Source organism: Cervus elaphus, chromosome 4 (genome assembly GCF_910594005.1).
Source record: "Cervus elaphus chromosome 4, mCerEla1.1, whole genome shotgun sequence".
NCBI lineage: Eukaryota > Metazoa > Chordata > Mammalia > Artiodactyla > Cervidae > Cervus > Cervus elaphus.
The window spans coordinates 35,163,884-35,176,271 of record NC_057818.1 but is presented as its reverse complement, the minus strand read 5'-3'; the positions used below and the strand labels follow the sequence as shown (position 1 = coordinate 35,176,271).

General features: G+C 33.0%; 1 protein-coding gene across 7 annotated transcripts in view; it reads left to right on the top strand.

The window, feature by feature from the left end:
• The window catches only part of TERB1 (telomere repeat binding bouquet formation protein 1), a 33,229-nt gene that overhangs the window by 5,168 nt on the left and 15,673 nt on the right, over window positions 1–12,388 (top strand). For all 7 annotated transcript variants that reach the window (XM_043898688.1, XM_043898683.1, XM_043898684.1 and 4 more), the window contains 7 exons: window positions 3,481–3,591; window positions 3,797–3,925; window positions 5,754–5,885; window positions 6,978–7,038; window positions 7,133–7,248; window positions 7,351–7,473; window positions 11,874–12,026. In XM_043898688.1, the coding sequence (XP_043754623.1) occupies window positions 3,481–3,591; window positions 3,797–3,925; window positions 5,754–5,885; window positions 6,978–7,038; window positions 7,133–7,248; window positions 7,351–7,473; window positions 11,874–12,026 (825 nt within the window). The remainder of the gene's footprint in view (window positions 1–3,480; window positions 3,592–3,796; window positions 3,926–5,753; window positions 5,886–6,977; window positions 7,039–7,132; window positions 7,249–7,350; window positions 7,474–11,873; window positions 12,027–12,388) is intronic.

The window sequence follows — 12,388 nt, the reverse complement described above, 5'->3', positions numbered from 1 at the left end:
AGTGGTTAAGACTTCACACTTCCACTCTAGGGGGCCTGGGTTCTCTCCCTGGTCAGGGAACTAGATTCTACATGCTGCACTAAGAGTTTGCATGCCACAACTAACAAGATCCTGCAGGCTGCACCTGAAAAGACCCCTCATACTCCAGCTAAAAGATTCCACATTCCAAATGAAGGTAGCAGATCCTTCATGCCACAACTGAGATGTGGCACAGCTGAATATATATATACATGTATATTTTAAGTTTTATAGTTTCAGATTTTACATTTAGAACTACAATCTATTTTAAATTAGTTTTTGTATACAGTGTGAATAATGGATTCAAGTTTTGTTTTATTGTCTTTTTGAATATGATTATCCAGTTGTTCCAACACCATTTGTTGAAAAGGCTATGCTTTCTTCTCTACATTGCCTTTGTAAAAAAAACAGCCACTCATATGTATGGGTTTATTTTTGTACTATATTCTGTTTCATTTATCTGTTGATGCCATACTATACTCTTGATTACTATAGGTTTGTATTAAGTCTTGAAATTAAAGAGAGTTGAGTCTTCCATCTTTACTCTTCTCTTTCAGAATTGTTTGGCTATTCTAGGTCCTTTGCCTTTCCGTATGAATTTAAATCAGCTTGTCAATTTGTACCAAAATAGCCTGTTGGGATTGCATTGAATCTCTAGATCAATTTGGGGGAGAATTGACGTCTTAACAGTATTTAATCTTCTGACCCATGAACAAGGTGTATCACTTCCTTTATTTCTGTCTTCTTTAATACCTCACAGTATTTTTTAGTTTTTAGTGTGTATATAATTCACATCTTTTGCTAGTAAAATTTCTTTTTCTTTTTCTTTGGCCACACCTTGTGCAGGATCCTAGTTCCCTAACCAGAGATTGAACCTGTGCCACCTGCAGTGCAAGCACAGAGCCTTAACCCCCGTACCACCAGGGAGCTTCCAGTATTTCATATTTTTTATGCCATTTTAATTGGCATTGGTGTTTAATTTCAATTTCTAATTACTTATTGCTGGTATATAGAAATGTTACTGATTTTTTGCATGTTAGATGGATATTCTGAAACCTTACTATACTCATTTATTAGTTCAGTACCTATTTTGTAGATTCCATCAGATTATCTACATAGAAGGCCATGTCGTATGTGAATACTGATAGTTTTATTACTTCCTTCCCAATTTGGATGCCTTTTCTTTTTTCTTACCTGATGGCACTGGCTAGGCTCTCTAGTGCAATGATAAATGGAATGTTAAATAGAATGACACTGGCTAGCTTCTCCAGTACAATGCTAAACATCTCTGTCTTGTTCCTTAGGGAGAAAGAATTCATTCTTTCTCTGCTAAGTATGGTATTTACTGTAGGGTTTTTGGTAGATATACTTCATCAGGTTGAGGAGGTTCCTTTCTATTTCAAGTTTGCTGAATTTTTTTTTAGATCAGAAATGAAATTTTATCAAATGCTTTTTTTGCATATACTGAGATGATGTATTCTGTTTTAGTTTGTTGTATTACATTGACTGATTTTTAAAATCATAAACTAATCCTGCATTCCTGGGATAAAGTCACTTGGTCATGATGCATTATAATTTTAATTTATTTTTGAGTTCAATTTGTTAAAATTGTTTAGACATTTTTTGCATGTATGTTTGTGAGAGATATTGGTCTGTAGTTTTCTTTTTTCCTTTCTAATGACTTAGTTTTAATATTAGAATGAAGAACTAATACTTTCCAAAAATAGATGGGGAAACAGTGGAAACAGTGGCTGACTTTATTTTGGGGGGCTCCAAAATCACTGCAGATGGTGATTGCAGCCATGAAATTAAAAGATGCTTACTCCTTGGAAGGAAAGTTATGACCAACCTAGATAGCATATTAAAAAGCAGAGACATTACTTTGCCAACAAAGGTCCGTCTAGTCAAAGATATGGTTTTTCCAGTGGTCATGTATAGATGTGAGAGTTGGACTATAAGGAAAGCTGAGCACTGAAGAATTGATGCTTTTGAACTGTGGTGTTGGAGAAGACTCTTGAGAGTCCCTTGGACTGCAGGGAGATCCAACCAGTCCATCCTAAAGGAGATCAGTCCTGGGTGTTCATTGGAAGGGCTGATGCTGAAGCTGAAACTCCAATACTTTGGCCACCTGATGCGAAGAGCTGACTCATTTGAAAAGACCCTGATGCTGGGAAAGATTGAGGGCAGGAACAGAAGGGGACGACAAAGGATGAGATGGTTGGATGGCATCACCGACTCAATGGACATGGGTTTGGGTGGACTCTGGGAGTTGGTGATGGACAGGGAGGCCTGGCGTGCATGGGGTCACGGGGTCACAAAGAGTCGGACACGACTGAGCGACTGAACTGAACTGAACTGAAAATAAGTTGTAAAGTATTATTTCTCTTGAAACTTTTTGGAAGACTTTGTGTAGAATTGAAATTATTTCTTCCTTAAATGTTGGGAAGAATTTACAGATGAAGCCATCTGAACCTGGGGTTTTCTTTTTTTTGGGGGGGGGTTTTCTTTATAGAAAGGTTTTAAACTATGATTTCAATCTATTTCATACACACACACACACACACATATATATATATATATAATATTTATTTCTTCTTGGGCGAGTTTTGGTTAATTTGTTTTTTTGAAGCAACTTGTCCATTCACCTAAATCATTGAATCTGTAGGTATGAAGTTGTACATGACCATTATTATCTTTTGAATATCTTTAGAATCTATGTTGATGCATCTGTCTTAGTCTGATATTGGTGATTTTTGTCTTTGCTCTTTTTTTTCCCTGATCAGTTTGTCTAGGGGTTTGTTGGTTTTACTGATCTCAAAGACCCGGCTCTGTAGTTCAGCTTGGATCTTTATGATTTCGTTCCTTCTGCTTATGCTGGTTTAATTTACTCTTTCACTAGTTTCTTTAAGGTGGAAGCTGAGATCATTAATTTGTGACTTTCTTCTTTTATAATGTAGACATTTAGCATTACACATTTCTCCTAAACACTGATTTAGTAGCATCACACAAATTCTTTTTTTTGGAGGGGTGTATGCTGCATGGCTTGTGGGATCTTAGTTCCCCAACCAGGGATCAAACCCAGGCCCCAGCACTGAAAGTGCTAAGTCTTAACTACTGAACCACCAGGCAATTAGTACATCCCACCAATTCTAATATACTGTATTTCATTTTCATTCAGTTCATTCTAAATAAATATTTAAACCAAAGTAGCTTTAATTCAAGAGAATAATGCTTGTATTTTCTTTTCCTATATTTTGTGTGTGGAGAAAATCAAATTATAAGAAGCTCATTTCAAGTTGTTTTATTTAAGGAGCATCTTTCTTTACATATTTTCATTCCTTGTTAGATTTTTTTAAAGTAATACATGTTATTTAGAAAACAAAAACATGTATTTTGAGGGTGAAACTTAAGTGATTAGTTTTTTAAGGAAATGTTTAAAATAATGAAATTTTTGTTCTTTAGAAGTAAAGACTGACCTGAACTTATTATTGGAGTGTCTGAAGTATCAAATGGACAATGCTTTTTCACAAAAGGAAGCTTTGGTCACTATTCATTCAATTTGCCAACAAAACAGTAAGACATGATAGTGAAATTTTGTTTGTGATTCTTTTTAGTATTGTGATGTATGTGTTGTTCTTTCAATGCATATTATGAAGTATGCATTGTTCTTTCTCTTCTATTCAGTTACTTTATATGTTGTTATGTTCATGTGATTTCTTGTCCTTAAAAGAATAATTATAATAAATATCCTTCTTTGTTTTGTCTGCACATTTTACAGGTAATGCAGGTCTTTATTTTCGGGAAATCGGTGGTTTGATGTTTGTAAAAAATCTTGCAAAGTCAAGTGAACATAGTATGGTAAAAGAAGCAGCCTTATATACATTAGGAGCTGTTGCAGAACAAAATGGTAAAATATGAAAACTTTATTTCACTGTCCTAAGCATTGTGTTTTACTTTAACAAACTATTGAAATACAATTTTAGAATTAAATTTTTTACATGTCTGGATAGTTTTATCCAAGTGTTTTATTTAAATTAATGCATGCCAAAGATTTTATTTAACTTTTTAACTAACGAGGGAAGCAGTAAAATGTTATAGCTGCTTCAAAAGTAATGGCAAAAAACAGTGCTGTAGGCATTTGAGAAAGCTGAATTTTATGAACAGGTACATAACTAGTCAGTGTCTGCAGGTCAAAGATGAGTTGCGTTCTACTGGTCAAAATGTTTTGCATTTCTGTGGACAAGAATAACTTGTGTCACTATCAGTTTTCTAGAGTTATGAATTAGCCCAAAGACTGTAAAAGGCACAAATAATCTGGAAAGAAGGCTAGACAGGATGTTCAGTACTTGTTATCATCCATTTCGAAATTTTTCACAGCTTTTTTCTTGCCATTAGTTGGAAACATTTTTTTAACTTTGTCTTTTACTATGCTTATCCTTTTTTTTTTTTTTTGGCCATACAAAGTTTTTTTATTTTTATAAAAATAAATTCATCATTCTTTTCCTTTCTTGTTTCTGAATTTTGAATCAGAGGAAGTTTTCCCATATTCCCAGGTTATAGAGGAATCCACCCACATTTTCTTTTGGTACTTGTATGACTTTATTTTTTACTTTTGCATGTTTTATTCTTTTTGAATTTTCCTGGGGTATGAGATGATGAATGGTTCCAGTTTTATGTGGCAATCCAGCTATTGCAGCACTTCTTATTGTAAAGGAGATCTTTTTCACATTGATTTGAGATGCAGCCACTATCACTTAATGAGTCTATCTCTAGTTTTTCTATTCTGTTCATTGTCTGTATATCCGGGTACTTGAATCAGAATATGAAGGTAACCCACAACCATCTTGTATGTGGATAAAGATGTTTTGGGTGCTTGGCCACTCAGTTGTGTCCAACTCTTTGCAACCCGTGGATTATTTCCTGCCAACTCTTCTGTCCATGGGATTCTCCAGGCAAGAACACTGGAATGGGTTGCCATTTTCTTCTCCATGTTTTGGGTGTGGCTGACAAAAATATTTTTTCTGTAGTGTACCTGAAATGAAGTTAAATCTAAATCATGTTTATCAAATAACTTTATATTCTTATATTTTCATCCATTAACTTCATCACTTGTTTTGAGACTAAGTTATGCTCTAGGCACTGGGGATAAATAAAGACATTGTCTTTGCCTTTGAGATTGTCTAAAAACTGTTCTAGACCCTGGATATATGTGTTCAAATTATTTTTTACAATTCTGCTTATTGCATGATTATCACCAAAGAACCCCTCCTTATCAGGTAGGTATCACTTTTGCTTTTTGAAAAGATATTTTTATATCTAGAAGAGTCTTTAAAAATAGCACAACTATCATTTACCCCTCTCTTCTAAAGCAGGTTTCTGAATTTTCTTAAATTTTTCTTTGGCTACATTTTGTTACTTATCCTCAAATTCTTCGGTCATGTTTTATCCCAAATTTTTGTTAGGCTTAATTTTGAAGTTTAGTTACTGAAAATTCTGAGATTGTAATACGTGCTTTAGAACTAGGTCAAGTACTTCTGATTAAGATACTGCTTCTTTGGTCTGTTAATTGAGTAAGCACTTAAATTTGTCAGAATTTGCTATATGACTGATGAATGTCAGTGAAATGAGACTCGGTTGAGAACCATCCATAATGGCAATTTTATATTTTGTTCAGCATATTTTAAAACTTGTTTGTGCTAATACATAGAAATTAAAATTATATTTTCATGTTTCAGTTTACTGTCAGCAGACTTTGTGTACTTCAGAATTGTTTGAAGACTTAACTTGGTTCTTATCTAACAGTGATTCAAACACAAATCTGAAAAGAATGTCTGTCTATGTTATTTTGGTTCTGGTTTCAAATAACAGTAAGTACATTCTCTTATGTTATAGAAATATTTTTAAAAATAATAAATTGGAACAGACATTATTAATCATTTTATTCTAGTCAGTGCCTTTTAAAACTTTACTAACTTCTTAGAACTACTGGCTCTAAAGACAATATAGCATGATTTTAATTATTTAATATTTATTAATTTAAAAAATAGTAAAGTGATTTGTATTATTTAACTAGCATTGCAAAGGAATGGCATTAAAAGCAAAAGAGAAGCATTTAATGAATTATTGTTGTTTTGACACTAAGTCATGTCCAACTCTTTTGTGACCCCATGGACTGTAGCCTACCAGGCTCCTCTGTCCAGGGGATTTCCCAGGCAAGAATACTGTAGTGGGTTGCCATTTCCTTCTCCAGATCTTCCTGACCCAGGGATCGAACCCACGTCTCCTGCATTGGCAGGCAGATTCTTTACTGCTGAGCCACCAGGGAAGCCCCATTTAATGAATTAGTTTGGTTGATTTTCCATTGAATTGGCCACTCAGTTATCATCATATTTAAGGTCATTTTATCAGTCAGCAATGACCTTAAATTTCATGTAGCTCTTGGCTAAAGTTTTACTTTGCTTTTGTTGTTTTAGTTTTTATTTTGGAATAATCTTAGCTTCACAAAAAAGTTGCAAAGATAGTATATAGAGTGTTCCTGTATACCTCTTGCTCAGGCTAAAGGCTTTTTTTTTGTTGCTTTATTTAGATCTTCAAATTGTTAGAAATTTTATATGCATTTAAATGCTTCTAGATTTTATTTTTTCATTTTTTAATATTTAAATTTTTTTTTCTATTTTGGAGCATATTTTGGTACTATAACACAGAACTATGCAAAATAAATGTTTTGTGATTTTTAGAGGAAATTTGAATACTGTCATTCTCTAAGCATAAGTAATATATTTTCCATAATAATCTTGATTATAAATTTTTACCTACTGTAATTCTGTATTGTACTTTATAATACTTTAAAGTGACTGAAAGTTATTTATTAAAAGTACTGCTTAAATGTTGTTTTCCATTTGTGCAAAATTATTTTCTAAACAGAAATCTTTCATGTAATACATGGCAATTTTTTTAAGGGACTGGACAGACACTTGTGAGAGAAACAGGTTGTATTTCAGTTCTATCACAGTTGTTCAAGTAAGTAAAAAGATGTTTCTTATTATTAATTATTCATAACTTAATACCTTAACACATATGTATTAATTACTTTCTTTACTCTTTAACCTGATAGGACTGTTCTTTCAAAATATGAGTTGAATTTGTCAGATGAAAGTGCTTTGCAGAGTTATCAGTTGTGGTCTTCAGTGTGTAGTACTCTGTGTGTCTGTGTCAACAATCCTCAAAATGGTAATTATCTCAAATATTTAAATACTAAAAAAAGACTAAAAACAAATAAAAAGCTGATATTTTCCGAGTATACTAAAATATGATTGCCTTTATCCCTTTCAGATGAAAATCAAATGCTTTGCTGCTCACTTTTTACGCATGCTAATGACTGGCTGATAAATTGCATGAAAGCTGAGATAATTCGCCCTATTTGCTCATTTATTGGACTCACTCTTGCAAATAACAGTAAGTATTTATTATTCTCCAGGCTTTATTTGAGATAACCTATTGAATTTCAAAGCATAACCTATTGAATTAATTAATGAATTCCAGTAAATTGGGTCATTTTGGATACATTTTACTATTGTATAAGTTACAATCTTATACATAGAAAAACATAGCAAAACTATAAAAACCCACATAGAGTGTTATCTGAAAAAATTAGAAATTAATAAAAGTAAAACATCTAGAAAAGTCCCTAATATCTAGAAATTAAGCAACAAAATACTAAAAACCCACATCAAAACAAAAACACAAACCTATGAGTCAAAAAAAAATTACAAAGGAAATTAGAAATGTTTTTAACTTAATGACGATGAAAACATAATATTTTTAGATGGAAATTTATAGGAGTAAGGCTTGCATAGAAAAGAAGAAAGGTCCCAAATCAATTATATTAGTTTCCACCTAAGAAACAAAATAATAAAACAAGTTAAAGTAAATGTAAGCATAACAAAGTGAATAATAAAGAGAAGATTAGCAATCAATGAAATATAAAAAGAACAGAATAGATAAATCAATTAAACCAAAAACTAGATCTTTGAAAAGATCAGTAAAATGGATCCTTTACCCAGACTAATCACGAAATAGAGAGAAGGCCCAAATTATGAGGAATATAGCTTTATGCCACTAAATTAGATAATGAACTGGACAAATTCTTTGAAAGACAAGCTACAAAAGCTCACTCAAGAAGAAATATATAACCTGAGTATTCAGTATCTAACAGAAAAATTGAATTTGTAGTTTAAAACCTTAACACAGAGGAAATTCTAGGTCATAAAGGCATCACTGGTAAATTCTACCAAACATTTAAGGAAAAAAGTTCTACATAAATTATTCCAAGAAGTAGAAGTAGAAGAAGCACTTCTCAACAAACTTTTAAGGCCAGCGTTATTTCCATACTAAAGCTTGAAAAAAGCATTATAAGAAAACTATATGCCAATATCCTACATATATGCAGATGTAAACATCCTTAACAAGATATTAACAAATCAATCCAGCAAAATATAGAAAGGATGATGTATTCTGATTAGGTGACATTCATTTTAGGAATGCAAGGTTGGTTTAACATTAGGAAATTCACAATATTCATAGACTAGAAAAGAAAAACTATATGATCTTCAGAGATGTAGGAAAAGCTTTTCACGTAATTTAACATACATTCATGACAAAAGATTTTGGTGAGCTAGGAACAGAAGGGAACTTTCTCAATGTGATGAAGGGCCTCTACAAAATATTATAGCTAATACTTAAATGGTGAAGGACTTAATGCTTTTCCCCTAAGATTGGAAAGAAGACAAGGATGGCCACTCTCTTTATTTAACTGGACATCCAAGTCAGTGCAATAAGGCAAGAAAATGAAATAAAAGACATAGAGATTGAAAAGGAAGAAGAAAATATAGTACTTATTCATAGATGACCTGATTGTGTAAAGAATCTACAAAAAGCTACAAAACTAATAAGTGATTTTAGCAAGGTTGCAGGATACAAGGTCATATGGAGACAATTAGGAACTTAAAGTGACTATCATGTAGGATAATATAAAAAACTCAAAATACTTAGGGATATATTTATTGATATATGTGGAATGTCTGTATGCTGAAAACTATAAAACATTGCTGAGATTAAAAAAAATTAAAACTTAATGGGAGAGATATCATACTCATGGATTGTAAGATTCAATATTGTCATAATGTCACTTCTCAAATTTGTCTCTAAATTCATAGCATTCCCTATAAAAATCTCAGCAGGCTTTTCTATAGAAATTGACAACTTGACTCTAAAATTTACATGGAGATGCAAAGGGGCTAGGATAGTAAAATTTATTTGAAAAAGGACAAAATTGTAGAATTTATGTTACCTGATTTCAGTATGTACTATACAGTAATCAACAGTGTAGTACTGGTGTAAGTGTAGGTATAGATCAATGGGATAAAATAGAGAGCCTAAAAATAGACACACACACACACACACACACACACACACACACACACATATGGTTGATTTTCTACAAAGGTGCCATGGTAACTCTGTGTTGGAAAATGTAGTATTTAAAAAAAATGATGCTGGTAAAAGTATTTACCTATCTGTGAAATATGAATATCAACCCTTACCTTAAACAGTGTGAAGTGTTAGTTGCTCAATCGTTTCCAATTCTTTGTGACTCCATTGACTGTAGCCAGCCAGGCTCCTCTGTCCATAGAATTCTCCAGGCAAGGATGCTGGAGTGGGTTGCCATGCCCTTCTCCTGGGAATCTTCCCAATTTGGGGATTGAACCTGGGTCTCCTGCACTGCAGGCAGATTCTTTACCATCTGAGCCACTAGGGAAGCTGGTATACAAAATTAACATAATATACAAAAATGAAATGATCCATATACCTCAATATAAGAAATAAACTATAAAACTTCTAGACAAAAACAGGAGCAAATCTTTATAATTTGGGAGTAGACACACATTTCTTAGGATAGAAAAAACATGAGCCACCAAAGAAAAAATGATCATTTGGAGTTCACTGAAATAAAAATGTTTTATTCTTCAGAAGTTCCTGTTAAGGCAAAAAGGCAAGCCATTGACTGGGAGAAAATATTTGTGAAATGTACATCTGATAAAGAACTTGTGCCCAGGAAAACCCCAAGGAAATATCACTATACACCCATTAGCATGACTAAAAGTAAAAAGGCTAGTGACATTAAATATTGAGGTTGTAGAACAACTGAACTTTCTCACACATTGCTGGTGGTATATCTATATTCAGATATTTAAAGCAAATAGTTGTCTTTCACATGCTTATGTGCAAAGGAACATATCTCTATATAATTTCAAAAATTGAAACCTATTTCCGTGATGCTTTGACATTTCCTCTTTCTTTAAATACCAACTTAAATGAATAATACATATAGGACCTTATTACTCTCAGCAGACTGGTATGAAATAGATTAGAGGCATCATCAACTTAATAGACATGAATCTGAGCAAACTCTGGGAGATAGTGAAGGACAGGTAAGCATGGCGTGCTGCAGTCCATGGGGTCGCAAAGAGTTGGACACGACTTAGTGACCGAACAACAATTTTAAATACTCTGTACAAAGTATAGACTAGGATGTTCTGTTTATAAGTCTGATTTTTCATTACACAGAATATAATTGAAAATACTTTTTAGTAAAGAAACCTATTTTGGCATCCCTGTAATACTGAAAATGTTTGAATGAATGAATGAAAGCCGGTTAATCGTGTCCAACTCTTTGCCACCAGTCATGTCTGACTCTTTGCAGGATTATAGCCTACCAGCCTTCTCTGTCCATGGAATTTTCCAGGCAAGAATACTGGAGTGGATTGCCATTTCCTTTTCCAGGGAATCTTCCTGACTCAGGGATAGAACCCGGGTCTCCCACACTGCAGGCAGATTCTTTACTATCTAAGCCACAGGGAAACTGAAGAAACTGAAAATGTTTACATATCCTTAAATAACATTTTCTAACAGTCTGTTCCCAGATGTAGAAATTTTTGAACCTGATTCTTTTTAGATTAAGAGCTTTGTGTTTTATTAAACAATTTTAATATAAAAAGTACTTTTATGTTTAAATCATCCTGGCTTAATTTGTGGTTCTAGGGTAGACCAGGAAGAAGGTTTATCACAGAATTATAATCATTAGCCCATATATTCATTTGTTATATGTCCCCTGCTGGGATAGGGGCTATAGAGACTATTGAATGCACAGACCCATGGGGTACTTTCCCATCAGAATCATTTTCAACAGGGGAATAAAAGACTGAAGGCTTTTAAAAAATATATCTGTCATTGAATCTTTGCTTGGAATAGTTGTTATGACTCTCAGTAATATGTTATACTCTAATGCTCTAAGAAGTAAAAGAATTAGGCTTACCTAAATAAGATGGATGAAATATGTGAGTTTTTTTGAAACAGTTAAATTACCTTTTTGTTGATTTAGCCAATCTGAGGAATGAGTTATTTTGGAATTCAGAAAATAGGCAGCTTGCTAGTTGTAATACCAAGCTAAATGAATGAATCTATAGCTCTTGTAGGACTTGAGTTTAATATCATTCTTGCAAAATTTACCAGTCTTGATCAATGAAATGAGATGTCTAACATACAAGAAAGAAGTACTATACTATACATATGGTTGTACTATGTTGAAATGAGTTTCTTATATAAGTAAATAGAATCAATCTTGTGATTATGTATATGCACAGGTAAGGATTAGATTTTTCATTCTTTAATTTTGGGATTTTTAGTAAGTATTTTTAAAAGTCAAGTTAATGTTATATTTAGTACAAGTTAATTTAATGAAACCATATACTTGTCTTATTTGAAGTATTAATAGTTCTGCTACTTTATTCCTTAAGCTTATGTTCAGAAATACTTTATATCTGTGGGTGGACTGGATGTATTGTCTCAAGTTCTTGTGCAACTGGAATCTGATTCACACAAGACTCCTTTCAGTGCTAAGCTTGCAGTGGTGGTGACAAAGACAGTGGATGCATGCATTGCTGATAATCGTGAGTGAAAATGCTTAGTAATTTTTCCACAGTTGCATTTTGTTTGAATTCAGCATGGTGAGTGTTGAAATGGTAGATTGAACACAAGCATGGATTGGACTTCTAGTTTCACATAAGTGGGAGAGAACCTAGAAATTATCTAGTCCAACTACTTATTTTCTCATGGAGGTTATGACGTCCCTAAGGATTCAAATCTAGGTCTTCTGATTTCAGGTTTGATGACAGAATCAAGAGAAAAGCCTATCAGTCCTAAATCTTTGTTTCAGTTAAAAAGCAGCATTAAATGAAAAAGATTAGATGAGGAATCAAGGGACATTTTGGAGACACAGGGAATGGAAAGCCCAATTTATAGATTTTAAAAA